The sequence below is a fragment of the Marmota monax genome, unplaced genomic scaffold, assembly GCF_021218885.2.
Source record: "Marmota monax isolate L192 unplaced genomic scaffold, Marmota_monax_Labrador192_F-V1.1 WCK01_AAM20220418_F8-fsc00114, whole genome shotgun sequence".
Classification (NCBI taxonomy): domain Eukaryota; kingdom Metazoa; phylum Chordata; class Mammalia; order Rodentia; family Sciuridae; genus Marmota; species Marmota monax.
In genome coordinates, this window is record NW_026694943.1 from 3,955,877 (window position 1) to 3,976,846 (window position 20,970).

At 42.6% G+C, this 20,970-nt stretch overlaps 1 protein-coding gene across 7 annotated transcripts in view; it reads left to right on the top strand.

The window, feature by feature from the left end:
* Plekhg1 (pleckstrin homology and RhoGEF domain containing G1) overlaps positions 1–20,970 on the top strand; it is a 213,935-nt gene that overhangs the window by 177,796 nt on the left and 15,169 nt on the right. For all 7 annotated transcript variants that reach the window (XM_046427421.2, XM_046427423.2, XM_046427424.2 and 4 more), the window contains 9 exons: positions 69–115; positions 4,663–4,813; positions 8,178–8,309; positions 10,017–10,199; positions 10,297–10,392; positions 10,567–10,653; positions 15,512–15,545; positions 17,907–18,002; positions 19,710–19,748. In XM_046427421.2, the coding sequence (XP_046283377.1) occupies positions 69–115; positions 4,663–4,813; positions 8,178–8,309; positions 10,017–10,199; positions 10,297–10,392; positions 10,567–10,653; positions 15,512–15,545; positions 17,907–18,002; positions 19,710–19,748 (865 nt within the window). The remainder of the gene's footprint in view (positions 1–68; positions 116–4,662; positions 4,814–8,177; positions 8,310–10,016; positions 10,200–10,296; positions 10,393–10,566; positions 10,654–15,511; positions 15,546–17,906; positions 18,003–19,709; positions 19,749–20,970) is intronic.

Consider the following 20,970-nt stretch of genomic DNA (forward strand, 5'->3'; position numbering starts at 1 on the left):
TTCTTGTTTTTAAATGAATGTTGATGTCTGTGCTTTTTTGCCTATAAAAGTCTCTCGTTTCCTTGCAGAGTGAAGAGTTCCACATTTACACCCAGTATTGCACCAACTACCCAAGGTATGGATCAGGAAGGAGTGGATCACTTGGGATCACTTTCATAATGTTTCAAGTCAGCATATCCAACATGTGGAGTTCTCAGGTGTTGTCTAGCTGGCCTTGTGCTAAATCCGTGAGCAAACACAGAACACGCAGAGAACAGACTAGGGGATCCCAGATATCTACTGATCCCTTTGGGCTTTGGGGCTCCAAGCAGAGACAGTGCAGGGAAAAAAAATGAGAAAGACATGGAAAGAGACCAAAAAGATTACTAGGTATCTCCAAAGGAAAGCAGGCTGTTGGCCTCGTCTGTCAACCTTTTTCTCTGTGACATGTCGTTACGATTGGGAAGCACTGCTAATGCATTTATGTAATCCAGCTGGGGAGAAAATGTGTTCTGTTTTTGCTCTGTAAGTTTTATGAACTACACGAGTTTTTATGGAGTTCAGAAAAAGGACAGATTGTGAGAAGCCAACAGGAGAAAAGGGGGCCCGTGGTCTCCCCTGGGTTGTTAGCTCAGTTTTGCTTACACAAGAAAGGTAGGGCAATTAGGGAGCAGCCTGGGCAATATATTAATCAATCAATAAAAGCCCAGGAGCCCAATATAATGGGCCACAACTGTAGGCATTTGATTCTCCAAAAGACATTTACCGGTCACACTTTGATTCCTAAGCACTGTGTTAAATGCTATAAATACAACATGTTGAACTCCACCTCCACAGCCATTCAGAGAGATTGGGGGATTAAAGCAAGGCCCCAGAGCTTGGCACCTGATAGGCTGTCTGCAAAGTCAAGGTCATCACCACCTTTGCCCCATCCCCATCCCCATTTTATGAATGAAGAAGCTGAGGCTGATAGGCAAATTGTTTCAGGGACCAATCACATAGCTGATGAATGGTCCAGCCTGTGTTTGGGCCCAGGTTCCTCCACTCTCAGACCTCGTGTTGATCCCCTGTGCCTTCTTACTATTTTTTTTAACCACATGATTAGCAGTCTTGAGTTATCGTAAGGACAGCCAGGACGAGAACTGGGGAGATTTTACACACTCCGTGAGTGGTCTTAGAAGAGTCCCCAAGGATACAGCTGGTGGCAGGATCCATGTGGAAGAGAAGCCAGCATGTGGGAAGGGAAAAATAATTCTTGCCCTGCTTAGAAATAGATCCAGAAAGCAGGTCTTGTTAAAAGAAAAACCCCATGGAATAGTCCCATGAAGCCAAACCTCAGATTTACTGATGATAAAATACTTCCTATTAGAGGATCTTACTGTCCTTTTCTAAATATTTGTCAGGATATTGTGTTGCGGGGATTTATTGGTTGGTGGCCAACCATGCTTTATCCAAATTTTCCATAAAAAGAAAGAAAGGAAAGCATCCTGCATGCATATTGGAGCATTTATCACATATCCCTATCTATAGACACACCCCTGCTTCACAGTTTTACTCAAGCAATTTTCTCTCCTGTACTATTTGTTTCCACCTCGATGCTGAAAATCAGGAAACTGTAGGGTGCTCCAGCAAAATTCCAGGGTCCTTCAGCCAAAAACCAGTTTACACCACACCCTTATGCAGAGAAATCACAGACTCAGCCCTCGGCTTCTCCACAAACTTCTTCCTGAGGGAAAAGCCTTCAAAGTGAATAATCAACAAAGTTCTGGACTCGATGATCAGAATCTGTAATAGGACCTTCCCAGATTGCAAATTCAGAAGATTTACTAAAAAAGGAAAGTACAAAATAAAGGCGGCCTTTCACATGTTGGGTTGCTTCAGAGTCTGGGGAAAGGCAAAATCCCTTTTGCATGAACATTATTTTTCCACATTTCTTATTGTTACATTTTAACTATACATGATGGTGGGTTGATTATATATTTATACATGCACACAATATAACAATATAATTTGGCCAATATCATTCCCAGTATTTCCCCCTTCCCTCCCCTCCTCCCACCCCCTGGTCCCTTTCCTCTATTCTACTGATCTCCCTTTGATTTTCATGAAATCTCCCACCCTTTCATTTCCTTTTTCCTTTGTACCTTTCACTTACGATAGAAAAACATACAACCCTTGACCTTCTGAGTTTGGCTTATTTTGCTCAACATAATAGTCTCATTTTTCCTGCAAATTATATAATTTCATTTTTCTTTATGGCTGATTAAAACTCCCTTGTGTATCTATACCACATTTTCTTTAGCCATTCATCTGTTGATGGTCACCAAGGCTGGTTCCATAGTTTGGCTATTGTGAATGGTTGTAAGAACATTTTTAAGAACCTACCATTCAGGGATGGTGGTATGGCTCATGGTAGAGCCCTTGCCTTGTGTGCATGAGGCCATGAGTTACGGAAGGAGCCTGTCATTCATGGAGCACAGTTCCAAACTTAAATGAAATCCACAAAAAATAAAGAACCAGTGTCTCAAGCAGTTTATATTCTTTTGGGGGGCAGGGGGGTACTGAGGATTGAGCTCAGGGGCACTCAACCACTAAACCACATCCCCAGCCCCATTTTGTATTTTATTTAGAGACAGGGTCTCACTGAGTTGCTTAGAGCCTTGCTTTTGCTGAGACTGACTTTGAACTCGTGATTCTCCTGCCTCAGCCGCCTGAGCCACTGGGATTACAGGCATGTGCCACTGCACCTGGCCTAGTTTATATTCTTTTGAGGGTAGAACTTAACTAAATGCAATAGTGGAATAGCATGTTATGGAAGATCAAATAATAAGTGTAAATTAAATAGGGTGATTTTAGCCAGGCTAAATTCCAGGTACATGCCTGGAATATCCCAGCTATTCAGAAGGCCAAGTCAGGAGGATTGCAAGTTCAAGGCCAGCCTTAGCAACTTAGTAAGGCCTAGCAACTTAGTAAGGCCCTAACCAGCTTAGCAAGACCCTGCCTCAAAATGAAAAATAAAAAGGGCTGGGGATGTGGCTCAGTGATGGAACACTTCTGTTTAATCCCCAGTACCACACACACTCAGTAATGTGTAGTCGAAGTTCAAGAAGTGATAAGTCTCAGTGAGGGGTAGTTAAGAACAGTTTACTAGAGAAAGTGGAGTGGGTTTCTTTGTTTGGTTTTTGTTTTGTTTTGTTTTAATTTCAAGTCTGACTTGAAACTGAGTTGGCAGAGCGGTGCTTGCAAGGCGTTCTGGATGAGGAAGCCATCTCTGCTTCTTTCCCAATTGCAGGGTTTTCATATTCACAGAGAAATAGTTCTTGTCCCTCGTCCAGTCAGTTTGGTCTGAGGCCTGAGGTTCCCTTTCCCCTGTCTTAATAAGCCAAGAGTGCCAGGTGTTGTGGCCCATCTGACAAATTTTTCTTTCCCCCTTGGATCCAATCTGGTGACATTTAAGTGGCCTGGCACACTGACCAGTGTCCTCTTTCTTCCTGCCAGTGGTGCCCTGTGATTTCACTGTGAAGAGGCACAAGCCCCTCCTTCCTTACCCCAGGGAGGAGCACAAACAGGACCAGGTCAGTGTCCTCAGATGCCTGTCCTGTAATGAGGACTTCTGGGTACCTGGTGCCCTGCATGCTCCCAGTCTGTGACACAAGTCACTCTCCAGCAGCTGCTCAAGCTATCAGGCAGCTAAGGAGCTACCAGGCAGCGGGTTCTGAGGGGGGTGGGGGTGGGGGAACCTGAGAAAAGGTCCCAGGTCATCTGATGGGTAGTTTTGAGATTTGGACTCAAATTTATAAATCAGTTTGAACCGATATTCTGAAAACAAATGGGTACAAAGGAGAGTCCAACAACTTAATTATGAGACTTGCATTGAACTTCTTTCCAAGGAGTCTTATTTTGTTTTTTGACTCTGATTGTCTCAATTAATCGTGAAAACATGTTCGTGACTTGGGGAATAAAAGGGATGAAATTTTTCCTACCTGCTTCCTTCTGAGTTCTGAGACCATAGATGTTAGTGTGTGTGTGTGTGACCACCGAGCCCCTCAGCATGCTTTAGTTGTGAGGTGCCAGCACTCTTTCTCCTGTTCCTGGAAGCTGTTTTAGCACCATCCTTAGTTACTTTCTGGGATCTGGGCTAAGAAGGAACTCCCACCCACTTTTCTAATACCCTTCAGTGAGGCACTCTCTCTGAGGACTGAGACCTTCTAGAAGGAGGAGAAGCACTTGGAGGTGGAAAGGGGATCTATCTGTTCCAGGATTCTCAAATGGAAGTTAACTGTGGGGAAAGGTCTCCCAGAAGAGCCACCACATAAAGCCATACAGCTTTGCAGTATACAGAGCTAACCATCAGGGTTGACAAATGCCCTGGTAGGCATTTACTGGCAAGGATCTACTGGGAAGAGGGAACTATTCTTAGTACAAAGTACCTTAAAATTGACTTGTGGAAACTGTGTGAGATCTACAGTGTGAGCACTGCTTGAAGATACCAGGTAGAGCACACCTAGGGGCTAAAATCCAGCTCAGATTCCTTTTGCCAAGCCACATGCCCTGGCATGCACCTGGTCTTCTAGAAGGAAGGACCTTGCTACTAGAAGCCTTGAGCCCATGGTGCTGCATCAAAACTCAGCTAACCCTGCCCTGCATCACACTGACATAAAAAAAAAATTGTTCCTCTTGCAGGTCAGTGGCCGTGCTAACCGAGTGCATGAGGAACAAGATGCTGGCCAAGTTCTTCCGGGAACGCCAGGAAACTCTGAAACACTCGCTGCCTCTGGGGTCCTATCTCCTGAAACCAGTTCAGCGGATTCTCAAGTATCATCTCCTTTTGCATGTGAGTCTCTGCTTGCGCTTGAGCACTTTCCAACGGGATGGAGATCTTGTGTGTATACATTAAGTTTTGGGGAAAATACCAGAAAAGGCTGTGGACATATGGAATCATTTTCCACTCTCATGCTTTACAACTGGCTAATCTGCTTTGAGGAATTAGAGATATTTATATTCTAGGCCTGCAGCTCCGCCGACCACGGCCAAATCAAAAGATTAATCTCAGCTCGGATGGTGACAGGGCTTACGAGTGTCTTGCACTGAGCTGTGACAGTCCAGACAGGGAGCTATCATCCAAATGGAAAACAGGTTTTTTCCTGTTTTATTTTATTTCCATGAGTCCCAATTCAGTAGGAAGTTGAGAGAGAAAGCTATTTGCCATAGATTGGTTCCTTTATGAGAGCAAAGAGGAGGGGCTGGGAGGGGGGGGGACAGAATGTGCAGGAGGTGAGGGCTCCCTGAGCGGGAGAGGCTTCACTTCCAGATATCTTCCCTTTTATAGTGTTTTCCAATACTTTTATAAAATTCAAAGAGTCTTTCGATCAAAGATAGACACAGCTCTCAAATTCTCATTTCTTAGCCTCTAAGGAGACTGATAAAAATGGGAAAAAAAGTTTTATTGAAGGAATTTGCATTCTAGATGTGGAATGCTTATCTCTGCACCACGGGCAAGAAGTAGAGCAGGAAGGTCAGGGGTAGGGCTCTGGGACAAGCAGCCTGCCTCCGAAGCCTAGAAGGTGCCCACCTTCCCAAGGCTCAAGGCACTCAATAAAAATAAGCCAGTGTTTGCAGTTTATTTCTTTCACAATATATTAAATATCTTCCCTTAAAGGGATTTTAATCCAGAGAACTTTTTCAGTCCAACATTACCAGAAATTTCTTCGCTTTGTCTGTTTGCCCCATTTATCCACATTGGAGATATTTAATTTTTAAATTGGTCCTAATGACATTTTAGATTTAGTGGAGTAAGTTTGCTAAATCAGCATCCAAATAATTCTTAAATAAATAATACTTATCCCAGGACAGACTTCTGCTGAACTCTGTTAATATCCCAGCTAAGACTTATTGTGGTCTTCTAGACAGGAAGGTGACCAACCAGCAAAAGAAAGTGAAGTTCTCAGAACAGCCTGAGAGATGGCAAGTCAGGATCCTTAGAGAAAGTGCACTGGTGAGGAGAACAGCCTCACTCTCTGTCTTGGGCTAATAATAAAGAAAAGGGAAGAACAGTGAGTGGATAAATCCACACTAGCTCCAGGTCGGCATCAAGATGTGTTGCTTCTATAGGTGGCTTAGATGTTCCTTGTGTCACTCACATCGTCAAGCTGTACAGGGAACCATGAATATCCTCAGAGCAGGATCCTCTGCTCCTCTCAGCCTGATCATTGTTGGGCAGGATTGCCTCTCGAACTACAAGAAGAAATTAATATTTCTTAGTTTGCTACTAATCTGGAGCTTACCTGGACTTACTAGCTTAGCGGTATGGTTTCATAGGACCTTCAAACCCCTGAGTCTGAGTATGGGGATAAAAATGTAAATTCCTTTCCAGTTTTTAACTACATGAAAAATTTGCATACCCAGTAAAAGTAAACTAATATTTACAAAGTGTCACTGTAAAATAATGGGAATTAATTTGCAGAAATTATGCCATAAGATTCAGCCTCTGCCACTTTTAACTGATTTTGCACAATAAATGTCATAGAAATGATCTAAGGCACAGTTTCTTACTGTTGTAGATGTGATTGTCTCTTGGTATCTGCAGGGGATTGATTTCAAGGATACCAAAGCCACAGGTGCTCAAGTCCCTTATATAAAATTATGTAGGCTTGTGTATTATACAATGCATGTGTAACCTCCCCTATACTTTAAATCATCTCTAGATAATTTATAATACCTAAAGCAGTATAAACACTTTATAAACAGTTATTATAACATATTGTTTAAGGAATAATAATAAGGAAAAGAAGTCTGTTCATATTCTATATAGATGCAATTTATTTACATATATCCATAGAGAGATTAGAGTTATTGTTGTTTTTAAGAAAATATAGTTTTACCTTAATAAGCATTTATTGGAGCCGAGAGTGTAGCTCAGTGATAGAATACTTGCCTAGCATGATGGAGGTCCTGGGTTCCATCCCCAGCACCAGAAGAAAAGAAAAACATCAATTGACCACCTGTCTGTTAGGTATTATGGAGGAGATAAAAAGAATAGTCTTTGACTCCTAAGGGATCCAGGTACAGGAGTCTAATATCCTCTAAAGAATTAGAACAGAGGTTGCAGGGCAAAGTGCTGTGCATGCCTATAATCCTAGCTACTGGGGAGTCTGAGGCAGAAGGGTTGCAATTTCCAGGTTAGTCTGAACATTGTTTTTTTCTTCAGTACTTGGCATAGCTTGGGAAATTTAGCAAGACCTTGCCTCAACACGAAAATTTTAAAAATTCCTGGGGATATAGCTAGCTCAGAAGCAGAAAGCTCCTGCTTTCACTTCCCAGTACCACACCAATGAATGAATGAATGAAAAGAAAAGGAATTAGAACAGAGGTGGTATCCCTCTCTTCCTTCCCTGGGGCTGTGGAACTCCATGCTAATATGGGTGCTAACATAACCTGCTGAAACCATCAGACAAGTTAGTGCATGATACCTGTGAACTTCCTTGACACTCCAAAAGACTGTCTTCAGTGAACCTCATTGAGGTTCTAAAACCTCATGTCTGCATGAAAATGTGCTTGCTGTAGAGGTTTCTATTTGCATGTTTGGTTTTGGTGCCAGGGATCTTCACCTAGGGCCTTCTGAATGTTAAACACCTGTTCTACCACTGAGTTGTACCTTCTGGCCCCTATGGAGGTTTTTGTTTGTTTGTTTGTTTGGTTGTTTTTTTTGTTTTTTTTTTAAGATAATGTCTACTACATTTTTGAGTCTGTGACACTTTGAGGTCTTTGTGAGAAATTTTGTTTCCTCTATAAAAGAAAAAAAAAAAGATATGTATTTTGATCTTGTAAGAGTGAGAACTGTATCACTGAGAGCGATATTACCTTGGTCACCAAGAAGCTCAGAACTCTCAGCTGTAAGATCAATTCTCATATCTATTATAACTGTCATATCTCTTTGAGACTTACTGTATGTTATAGCCTTTCCTGGAATTCTAATATTCTTGTATTATTTTTAGACCTATTTTTTATTTCCATCTTATCATTTTGTGGCAGGTATTCCTGGTAAGTTTCTCAAAATCTTAAGGAATGATAGTAGTAGGCAAATAAATAAATAAGCACAAATAAAATATAAGAAACTAGTTACAAGATGTTATTCATTACTTGCTATATGCAAAAAATGGAAAACAAGTAGTTATTTTTGTGTGTGTGTTTTTTTAAAGGAAATAGAAAACCACCTTGACAAGGACACAGATGGCTACGATGTGGTGCTTGATGCTATAGACACTATGCAGCGCGTGGCCTGGCACATCAATGACATGAAGCGGAAACACGAACATGCGGTCCGGTTACAGGTGAGCCCACAGCAAGGTGTCAGTACCCAGCAGGGCTGCAGGGACACAGATATGTATCATTTCCAAAATCAAATCCAATATTAAGATTGCACAAATATCATACTTCATTTATGGTCCTCATCATAATTCTCCCTGAAGAAAGATCAGGGCACCAACAATAATGACCATTGTTTAGAGTAGCTATTTAAGACAAAGTAGTTATGTAATTTAGCTAATAACTTGCTTATAGCCCTTTGAAGACCCAAGCTAAAAACTTTCATCTCCCAAGGCCTTATCTTATGTTAAGTAATAAAATTATAAATTAGAAATTTTTGTTAAAAGCAAAGTACCTAGACCTTTTAAGCTTCTATTCTTTCTCACTCATTCCTGCAAAACCATGAGATGGTTCTCAAGCACATCGTTTTAGTTTCCTCATCGTTAAAATGAGACAGTCAAATGAGAAGTTTGCTAAGGTCCCATCTAGCACCAACATTTTGATCCCTAAAACACTCAGGAATTTTTAATAGATGCTGTGCCAATTATCCTAGAAATCTCAAAAAAATAGCCCTCTTTAAAAGCTATTTAAAAACAAAAACAAAACATACAGGCCCAAAATCCAGTTCTAACTTCTTGGGTGTCCCTAAAGTAAAACAAAAAAGCCCAGAGTTGACTCCACACTATGCAGGGACACAATGCATCATTTGGCTCATAAGACAGAAAAAAATCTAGGCAGGTGGGCAGGAGAGTATATGATATCATGCCATAGAGTCAAAAATCAGAGGGGGGCAACATCCTACTCTTTCATGCCATATCTGTTTTTTGCAGTAGTAGCAGAAAGTTTAATGCTTAGTCATTCAAGTGTATTGCAGGCATCAGGCAAACCTTTGTTGGCATTCTGAAGACAGTGCTAAATTAGATTCTGGTCAAACTTATCACCATTTCTAGTTCCTTCCTTCCTTTCTTTCCTTCCTTCCTTTTGCCTATGGCATGGGTTATCAAACCCAGGACTTTGCACATGCTAGGCAAGCACTGTACCACAGAGCTTTCTGTTTTCAACCAATGAAGTCTTTTATTATCTTGTGGCTTCCTTAATTAAGTGGTACTTGTGAACATTTTCATTTTTCAAAATAATGACATCATCTTCCTTAAGCAATATTAATGTACAACAAATCCTAAAGAAATGTCAATCGTGCTACCCATTTCTATATTTACCAAGTTCCACTAAAAACACTAAAACATAGCAGCAGAGAAATGTTCATTTCCTTTCCCGAAATCAGTGAATTAAAAACAGGAAGCTTCTGAGAAAATATGTCTCATGATCGTGCACACAATTTAATTTTGTGTAACGTCTACATGGTATGGACTTCAGTTTTTCAAAGAAAGATTTCAAGTCAACCTCTCTATAGATTTTTTTCTTCTGGAGAACAGGAGGTCAGAAGGTCAGAGAAAGGATGCCCACCAAGAAGTCCCAACTGGTGGTCCTGTTCCCAAGCTTTTGAAAGATGTAGCTGCTGTTGCCACCCACAGCATAGGAATTATTAAGGAATAGAAATAAGTAATTGGCAACTCAGCAACTTACAGCTTGACTCATTTTTGTTAACCCTTGAGTGATACCACCCAGAAATGCAGATTTATGTCATAGATCATTAGTCACCATTCCTGAGGCTCAGTGGATGGGCCACAGAGCCTTTGCCTCCTGTTGAATCCACGGGGCCTCCCCTTTTCCAGGAGATACAGAGTTTGCTCACAAACTGGAAGGGGCCAGACCTCACCAGCTATGGGGAACTGGTGCTCGAGGGAACCTTCCGTCTCCAGCGGGCCAAGAATGAGCGGACGCTCTTCCTCCTTGACAAGCTGCTTCTCATCACCAAGAAGAGGGACGACACCTTTACATACAAAGCTCACATCCTGGTAGGTGTGAACACCAGTCACACAGGGGGCAAGGGCGGGGGGCTGCTTGTTCCCTCTCCCCAGAGTGGGCCTCACCTCCGTGCTCTCTCTGCTCCAGTGTGGCAACCTCATGCTCGTGGAGGTGATCCCCAAGGAGCCACTCAGCTTCAGCGTCTTCCACTACAAGAACCCCAAGCTGCAGCACACAGTTCAGGTAAAGAGGGCCTCTCCTCTTCCCTGGGCCCCTCTCGGGGACGAGGAGTGCTGGGTGCCAGGGCCTTTCCAGGTTTTCCTGACCACACAGAGTGCTTCCCATCTCATCAGGGGGCTAAAGGAGTCCAACATCTGTCCAACTGTCCAACATCTGACTCTTCCATCTGCCCCGTAGGCTAAGTCCCAGCAAGACAAGCGGCTCTGGGTTCTGCACCTGAAGAGACTGATCCTGGAGAACCATGCGGCAAAGATTCCAGCTAAGGTAAGACGACAGATGCAGTCAGCAGACAGTGGCCGAGAAAGGGGTCAGGTCCTAGCAGGGCAGCCAGACAGGAAGCGAGGCTCAGTTGAAAAAGAGCATCTGAGATGTCAAGTCTGTAAGGACTGATTCCACCACCCAATGCTGCAGAGATTCGCTCATAGTGGGCTCTATTTGAGGTGTTCCCCACCTTGGGAGATTGAAAGAAGTGAGGGGAAAGACTGTAAGGAAAGTTCCAGAGGACTAACAGAAAATAGAGTACGAAGTTGAGCGTGGTGGCGCACGCCTGTAATCCCAGAGGCTCGGGAGACTGAGGCAGGAGGATCACAAGTTCAAAGCCAGCCTCAGCAAAAGCAAGGCGCTAAGCAACTCAATGAGACCCTGTCTCTAAATAAAATACAAAATAGGGCTGGGGATGTGGCTTAGTGGTTGAGTGCCCCTGAGTTCAACCCCCAGTACCAAAAAAAAAAGCAAAAGAAAATAGAGTATGAGAAATACTCAGAGGGGCACTAAGAACCGGCCACACAGGAAAGACCACCTAGGTGCTAAGGGAACAGCACCCAGAGAAACGAGCCCCAGGTGTGGCAGTGAGTGTACTCAGAGTAGGGGCAGCTGGCCCTGTAACCCCTGACCTGTTTGCTCAACATGGTGAAATAATGGCACTGTAAGCCAGGTGTCACGGAAGGACAAATGTCTATTTGAGTTGGGAGAGGAAGGAAAGTGCCTTTACTTCATTCTTGAAGGATGAGGAATGTTTTTATAAGTGAAGGGAAACCAGGCTGAAAGAACGTGTAAACAAGCAGGAGAGAACAGGGCACTGTGCTCAGGGCCCAGAGGCGCTGCCCACCCGGGAGGGCCAAGCTCTCAGGGGTCAGAGTAGGAGGTGAGGCTGGAAGGCTCAGTCAGCTGAGGGAGGACTTTGGACCATGCACCATGGAGTCTGCGTGGTGAGATGAGGAGCAGTGGCTGTGGTGGCCACAGAGGGAGAGAGGTGAGACAGCTTGTGAGGCAGAGGAACGGGCGTTGGCCCACTGAGATTCAGTGTCAATCGTGACCTGCACCCAGAGCATGGCGCTGGAGTCCCCAGCAAGCTGGGAGGCGGGGAGAACTGGTTCGATGGGGGTCGAGGAGCAGGGGAGGCAGGACCCTTGCAGGTAGAAATTCAGGTTCTGGGAGCTGAGGGTTAGGAGAGACAGAAATGGAAGCCGTAAGATTTGACAGGATGGTTCTCAAAAGTGTGTAGAGGAAAGAAGGCCCCTTGGGAATCCCAGTGAGTGGTCTAAAAGGGGAGGCGGATCTGAAGCACAGAAAAAGAAAAAGGGGCCGTAAGAGAAGCAGGGAAGGGCATTGAGCCAGCAAAGGAAGGTGAATCTCACAGACAGGGAACAGAGAACAGTCTTGCAAAGGTCAAACAATTCAAATGGAAAGACAGATTTTTAGGGTTGGCAGCTAAGAAGAAAAGGGTCTGAGTGGGTCAAAGAGCAAGGGCGAAATGAGGAACAGACCAGGTGTCACTTCTTCATTTCACAAAGTTCAGAAAAGGAAAAAGCTGGTAGGTTGGGGAAAAACCAAAGCAAAGTAAGATGCAATGGCACAGGAGGCTAAGGCAGGAGGACCACAAGTTTGAGGCCAGCCTCACCAGGTAGGAAGACCTTGTCTGAAAATAAAAAGGGCTGGGATGTAGCTCAGTGGTAGAATGCACCTGGGTTCAACCCCCAGTACCCCCCCACACACACACACACATACACACAAAGATATCATGTGGGTAAGAGGGCTGCAGGGGATAGGAAGGGAAACAGGAGCTAGTCAGGCCAGGAGAAGGATGTTTGTTGGAGTGAGACCTGGGAAGGTGGGAACAATAGGCCCATCAGCGCAGCAATAGGAGCTAGTCTTGGGAAGGGTTGGAAACATCTTTCCTGAACTTCTAGAGATAAAGTAGCCAAGGGACTATGGTGCAGGGGTGAGTGTCATTACCGGTGAGCCAGGTAGATGGTGGAATGGTCCACAGTGGGAGGGAGGAGGGGCAGAGAGTGGGGCCATAATCATGGGAGTGGACCTGGGTGGGAGATCAGGAGGACTGAGCTCTGAGAAGAGAGTCTGTTTTGCCCTCTGTGTATTTTGAAAAGCTTTTGAAGTTAGTCCTCAAGAGCTAACTGGGGAAAAAAAAAAAAAAGAGCTAACTGGGGTTGCTGGCCTGGTGCCCTGGAGGCCCTCTGAGTAATGGCAGCATGTGTCCCATGCCCCACCTGTTGATTACAAGTCTCCTGGGAAAATCCAAGTTGCTTAAGAAGATTCTGAAAGGCAATTATAGACCATTACAAAACCAGACTAGCCTGCATACCTGTCCCCTTTCTCCTACACCTGTGTGTGTGTGTGTGTGCTCTTGGCCCTTTGCCTGTATGTGTGAACAGTTGACATAGCCATAGTAGAATTGTATTTTTCACCTAAGTTGTTGATCCTTTTAGAATCTAAATTTTTTCAAGTTACAACTCATTGATCACATATACACTGTGCTGTACTGTATCTTCTTTCACCCTCAGCAAAACACCTTATGAAATAAGTCTAATTCAAGAGCATTAAAAACAGAGGTTCAGAGACATTAAGTTGTGCAAGTTTTACCACTAGTACATGACTAAACTCAGACTCAAACCAAGGTCTGTCTGCCTGCAAGGAACTTCTTAACCATATTGTTCCCACGGGTGATAAAAATACACTTATTTCATATACTTAATCCACTGTAATGTTATAATATAAATAAAAGGATTACGTTGAACTTTTTGATGAAAGCTACATCTTTCATCAAGACTATTTCTTAGATTGTTTTCTTAAAGCTTTCAAAATGTATTTCTACAAAATAAAATAAATGTATAATGGGGCATTTTAGGTAAAAATGTATCACTGATCTAAGTGTCAACACAGCTGTTGGAGATTCATTAGTTTAACTCCTCCCAGCCTCCACCTACTCCTTTAATTCCACGATGGTCCTTGACTGACACCTAGTGGAAACTCTGGGAATAGTACTTTTTTTGAAATTAAATGTCAAGGTTGGGGGACAGATACTTTGTTCAGGATTACAGATAACAGGGAATTCCCTGGAAGTAGCCCTATTCTCATTCATCTAGATGTTATATAGACTGAACTCTTATCCAAATTAATTAATAATGATTAATTATTAATTTAAAAATTAATAATTTTGCATTTCATATATTAACATGGTTCTAGAAACATGCTTTCCAGAAATTGAGCTATCACTTGTATTTGAAATTTAATTCCAACTGGTAATCTCAAATTCTGAATTTAAAATAGAAATATCAACATAACAAAAATCTAAGTATTTTGTTTTCTCAAAGCTAAGGTGACTGTGTTGAGGCCTCTCTCTCTCTTCCCTCACTTTCTTAAACTAAATATGATTACCATTTAGCCTAAACATTTTATAATATCAAAGATTTCAGAAAGTAGGAGTGAAATTATTTTGAGTCATTTTATCATAGTTTTATAGGTTAAGATACACTTCATAAAAATGACACCAAAGAGGCTATAAAGGCCATCTAAACTGATTACTTTTCTTTGAATCCTTAGGCAAGTTGGCTAAGAAAATCAGCTTGCCTTTTTATAACACCCTACACATCCGTAACATATGGCAATAATAATAACAAAAAGAAACCTCCAAAGCATTAGCCCTCAGAAGGTGGGTTGGAGAGGGAGGGCTAAGTAGAGCAGCAGGTCACTGGACACGGCCCCCAGGAGGGCAGCAGCAGCAGCAGGCAGGTGAGTGCCTGTGCCCGATGTTAATGCAGCTCCACCTGTGGGTCCCACTGCAGTCCCTTCTGACAGTGGAGGAAGCTCAGCCAGAGACAACAGCACCCACCACCTGGCTGTGTGCCCGAGCTGGGATCACAGTGACCCTCAGCACCTTGACTCCACACTGTACCTTTTTTCCCCCTGCCTGGGGCACCCAGAAGAGACGGGAGGTGAAGGAGGCCATGGAGACAGGGCAAGAAACCTGATGGTCACCATGCAGCCTTTGGGAGGAGAGATGCAGTGAGAGCAAACTCCAGCAGCCATATTCCAATCAACTAAAAATAGACAGCCCCCCACCCACCAACAACAGGGCTTCCACATCTGCAGATCCAGCCAAATGCAAATAAAAAATGTTAGGAAAAAAATTACGGCTACACTGAACATTTAGCCTTTTTTTCCTTTTCATTATTCCCTAATGAATAATTATATAACTATTTCCATAGCACTTATATTGGATTAGGGATTATAAGTAATCTAGAAGGGGTTTAAAGTATACGGGAGGATGTGGGTGGGGGGTTATATGCAAATACTTATCACTTCATGTAAGGGACTTGAGTATCCATCAGTTTTTGTACCTTTGGGGCATGCTGGGAATGGGACACTGAGGGAGACTGTGATTCTAGGGACCACCCAGTGGCATGGGGAGGGCTGGTGTTATATAGATGCCAGGCTCTGGGCCTTGGGCTTTTGATTCGGTAGACCACTATGGGTCGCAGGAGTATACGTTTCTTTATCAGCTACCCAATGAATGATTCCTGATGATCAACCGGGCTTAAAACCAACTCTTCCTTTCTCCATCTATTTTTGCAGATTGGCGGGGGGCTGGGGGGTCAGCCCTAGCTCTGGAGTCTCAGTTGGGCAGCATCTACGGTGCCCATGAGGGCATTTATCTCATTGAATTCCCTGAGCTCCTGATCTGTGTTTTAATGTCTGCAAGAAACAGTCATTTAAAGCTTTTTCTAATTTCTTTATTCAGGTGGGATAAGAACTGTATTAGAATTAGTAGATTAAAGAAAAATAATAATAATACTTGTAATTACAGCTACACTTTCTCTTTCAGGCCAAGCAAGCAATACTTGAAATGGATGCCATTCGTAAGTTTTATGTCCTTAACATAAATTGAAATATTCCTTACTTGTAATCATCACATTTTCTCTCTTATGAAGAGTTTATAAAGTGTCATTTGTAAGAAAACAGCATCTCTTTGCTCCCTACCCCACCCCCCGGCCTACTGAGTTTGGACTTGGCAGTATGATTAGGGAGGCCAGTCCATTGGAACAGATGACCTCCCTTGAGTTAATGTTACCTGCATCTCTGAAGATGTGCATGTGGCCTTTGAGGTCCTCTGAACCTGGGCTCCTGGAAGCACTGCCTCTAATTTGAGGAACACCAGTTTATGGCTTTATACCCGGAGTGCTGGCCTTCAAGGTGCCATATTCAGTCACTGGATATGCTGCGTGTCTTTAGGATTAGACCAGAGTTTCTTAATCCAAAGTCTGTGTGCTGCCTCGCAGGGGCAGAAAGACATGAACTCAATGAAAATTCCTTTTCTGGATTTAAATCTTTCACCAGATGCTTAAAGGAACAATGTCTGTAAACATTTTTAAGAATACTGCACTGGAGTCCTTGGCCCATTTATTGATTGGGTTATTTGTGTTTTTGGTGCTTAGCTTTTTGAGTTCTTTATATACCCTAGAGATTAGTGCTCTATCTGATGTGTGAGGGGTAAAGATTTGCTCCCAAAATGTAGGCTCTCTATTCACTTCACAGATTGTTTCTTTTGCTGAGAAAAACTTTATAGTTTGAATCCATCCCATTTATTGATTCTTGATTTTAATTCTTGCACCAAAGGAGTCTTATTAAGGAAGTTGGGGCCTAATCCCATGTGATGGAGATTAGGGCCTACTTTTTCTTCTGTTAGGCACACAGGGTCTCTGGTTTTATTCCTAGGTCCTTGATCCATTTTGAGTTGAGTTTTATGCATGGTGAGAGATAGGGATTTAATTTCATTTTGTTGCATATGGATTTCCAGTTTTTCCCAGCACCATTTGTTAAAGAGGCTATCTTTTCTCCAATGCATGTTTTTGGTGCCTTTGTTTAATATAATTGTAATTTTATGGGTTAGTCTCTGTGTCCTCTATTCTGTACCATTGGTCTACCAGTCTGTTTTGGTGCCAATACAATGCTATTTTGTCGGGTTTTTTTTTTTTTTTTTTTTTTTTTTACTATTGCTCTGTAGTATAGTTTAAGGTCTAGTACAGTGATGCCACCTGCTTCCATCATTGCTAGCAATTAGAGAAATGCAAATCAAAACTACTCTCAGATTTCATTTCACTCCAGTCAGAATGGCAGCTATTATGAATACAAACAACAAAAAGTGTTAGTGAGGATGTGGGGGAAAAGGTACATTCATACACTCTGGTGGGACTGCAAATTGATGCAGCCAATATGGAAAGCAGTATGGAGATTCCTTGGAAAATTGGGGATGGAACCTCCGTTTGACCCAGCTATCCTTCTCCTTGGTCTATACCCAAAGGACTTAAAAGCAGCCTACTACAGGGACATAGCCACATCAATGTATATAGCAGCACAATTCACAATAGCCAAACTGGCAACCAACCTAGATGCCCTTCAGTAGATGAATGGTCAAAAAAATGTGTCATTTATAGACAATAGAATATTACTCAGCAATAAAAGAGAATAAAATCATGGCATTTGCACGTAAACGGATGGAGTTGGAAGAGATAATGCTAAGTGAAGTTAGCCAATCCCAAAAAACCAAATGCCAAATGTATTCTCTGATATAAGGAGGCTGATTCATAGTGGGGTAGGGAGGGGGAGCATGGGAAGAATAGACGAACTCTGATAGGGCAGAGGGGTGGGAGAGGAAGGGAGGGGACCTGGGGTTAGAAATGATGGTGGAATGTGATGGACATTATTATCCTAAGTACATGTGTGAAGCACAAATGGGTGTAAATATACTTTGTATACAACCAGAGATATGAAAAATTGTGTTCTATATGTGTAATATGAATTGTAATGCATTCTGCTGTCATATATACATTTAAAAAAAAAAGAAACCCTCTAGAGACGGAAGCAACTTGCTCACAGTTTTGCATATTGTTGTCAAATTTTAAAAAGAAAAAAAGAATACTGCACTGGGGACAACTGCCACAGGGCATAAAGGGAAGAGTGGCAAAGCTGGTGATTGACAGCTCCTTCTGCTAAGGAGTAAAAATGGAAGGCAGAGGAAGACGGAGGAGGGGGAGAGAACAGGAGGGCAGTCAGTGCATCTTGGAATCCTGCATGTAAGAAAAAACCTGAGATGCAGTGAATGCCAGTTATGGGGGTAGGATATGTCTGGTGAAAAAGAAAATCCATAAATTATTCAAACAAGATGTGACTATTTTCCAAGGAGCCCAGAGCACTCACTCTGCCTGTTGTTATCTTTACAGATCATCCAGGCTTCTGTTACAGCCCTGAGGGAGAGACAAAAGCATCCTGTGGCTCTAGAGAAGGTTCTACACCCTATCGGCTCAGAAGAAAATCTGGTAAATAGGATGTTTTGTAATCCCAGCGACTTGGGAGGCTGAGACAGGAGGATTGCAAGTTTGAGGCCAGCCTCAGCAACTTAGCAAGATCCTGTCTCAAAATAAGAAATGAAAAGGACTGAGGATGCAGCTCAGGGATAAGGCAGCTCTGGGTTCAATCTCCAATACCACCAAGAAGAATAAAAAAGGATGTTATGATCAAAACATGATATTAACAGGACACTGGCAGTTCCTTGCCGGTGACAGGCCTTTTGAGCTCACTACTTGTTTGATTGCACCTGAGCCTGCCTTAAAACAAGCCTCTGCAGCCTTTATTTTAAACTCTTTTATCCTTAATGCTCTCTTTTCCTGTGAATAGAAGACATATCAACTAATCTTGCTTTGTAGAGCATCTTACCATGGGTCTGTAGTTACTTAAACCCTGTTTGCTGTTGCTAATGAAAACTGTTATCTTGTGAACGACACCTCAAAAGATTATTCCAGCCTAAAATATAAGTACATATTTGCTACATCGGACTGCATGCAGTCAGTGTTTGCTTAGCCCAAGGATCTTGGTTTTTTGTTTTTTTAATCAGTGTTTATTGAGTACCTACTGAATGCCTTGCTGGAGACATGGAATGCAAGGAAAAATAATGCATGTGATTCCTGTTTGCAAGGAGCTCCCTGTGGGAGTGAGTGACAAAATATTGGGAATAAACACCAATCAGTCTGATGGCATTGTGACACAGGAGGGATGGAAGGAAGAGTGGAGGGATAAAGGAGAGAGATTAACTTTCTAAGAAGAGGAGAAAAGGTGTCCCAGAGAGGAGGGGAGTTCCCCTGATGGAATCTGGAGAAGGCAGACTGGGCCAGAATAGTATGTGCTGAGGCCCTGAGACTTGCACCGACATTCCTGAGGACAGACAGTGGCTGCTGGTCATTCAGCCTGACTGGACAGTGGGGTGGAGCAGGGGAAGGTGGAAGGAGACCAGGCTCAAGATGTACAGTTGGGACCTAAAGGCGTTGCCCTAGGCTTTGAATTTTGCAGCCACAGAAGGATTTTAAGCAATGAACAGAATATTTGCCTTCTAGAGACAGAACTCTGGCTCCACGTGGAGAGTGAAGTGGGCAGGAGGGAGACTGTCATGCTAGTTTGAGGGAAAGATGAGGACTTGGATTCGAGAGTGGTAACTGGGGTGACACTTTCTCAGGAGCCCCCAGACTGTGATGGATAAAACCAGGAGGAATGTAGAGTAAAGTCCTGGTCACTAACTTGGGAGGGCAAGGCCCATGATAGCCCAGAGGAAATCCGGATGCAGGAGCAGATTTGGAAGGATGGTAAGCTGAGATTGAGACGGTGAGTCTGCTGCGATGGAAACTTGGGACAGACGTCTGGCGCAGAATATAAAATTGAAAGTTACCAGCTCACGGGGTAGTTGAAGCTGAGAAAGTCTCTAGTAGTTGGTAGGTTTGGTGACGTAGCATTTTGATGCTAGTCCTATGATGCTAGGACTCCCGATTCCTTAACATTTTGACAGTGAATTTCTTGCTCCTAAGTAACTCTGAGCAAAGGGAATTTAGGTAAATTTGATAGGTTACCTGAGCTCTAGTAATTTTCTATCAATAAAGTAGTGATTTATGTATGAAGACAATTTTTGATTGGGTTTTGCAAATAATGCAATTTTTCTCCCAGAACCTTTTGCAAATAATGCTTTATTTTTCTCCCAGAACCTTCCTCAAGATCACATAAAGTTTTGAAGACCAGCGGTGAGTCCCAAAAATACATTGGCATTTTCTTATTCATTCAAAGTAATACACCAAAAAGTAAAGAAAAAAATGCAGATGAATTACAGCTGAACTGGTTTGAAGGTTGGATCACAGAAAGATTAATTTCTATAAGCAAAAATGTCCCGTTATAAAACATATAGTCAGATGACATAAATTATTTGCAGTATATCGTGACAAGCATAAAAACACACAGATGTTCCTATCATGAGAAAATACCATACAACCAAAGAAAGAGACCAAGGACCCTTTTTATAAAAAGAGAAAAAAATCAATGTTAAGGGGGCAGCTTCACAGAAGAAAAACCAACTGCCAGTAAAATTTAAAAATGGTCACTGGGTGTTACTAATCCAAAAAAGCATCAATTTAAATGAGATAAATTTAAATTTAAATGAAACTATGACCTTGGCCAAAAGATATAGAAAAATAGGTGCTCTGAAACTACTGTGGAAGGGGATAAATTTTTGCAATCCTTTCAGAGCAGAATTTGTCAATACCCATGTAAATTTAAAATGGAAATTTGCCCTTGACCCCATAATTTTACCTTTAGGCCCGTGTAGAAGTACTCACCCACATACAGACGTAACGACATATGTTCACGTTCTTGGCAGCACTTGTAATGGAGTACCACGTAAGATTCCCATCTAATGAAGTGGTTTAAACAAATTGTGGTATACTGTGCATCTGATGGGATATTCTATTCCACAGCTGTTAAAAAGAATGAAGTAGATTTCTGTCTACCAACAAGAGGGTCCATATCTATTTAGCAGAAAATGGAATGTTGCATAGTGCATCCTTACCTGTAAAAGCAACAGTTGCGCATCATGGCGGGATAAGGGCAGTGGTTTGGGGACCTCTGAGGGAAGTTTTATGGAAAGAGAAGTGTTTTTCTTCTGTAATTAGTCAACTCTTACAGGTGAGGCATTCTGTAGTGGTGTCTAGAGAACTGAGTAGGCACACCTCCCCCCAATTCCATTTGCAACACTACTTAGCACAGGGCCAAGAAGACCCTGTTGATAAAGGCTGTATCTTTTGGTTAAAACCAATAAAATGCCTCAAACTTGACCTATACATTCTCCTATCTTTATGTGATTTTCTTTCTTTCTTTCTTTCTTTCTTTCTTTTTTAACGGTATTAAGGATTGAACCCAGAGGTACTTCACCACTGAGGTACAATCCAGCCCCTTTATGTGACTGTCATGGTT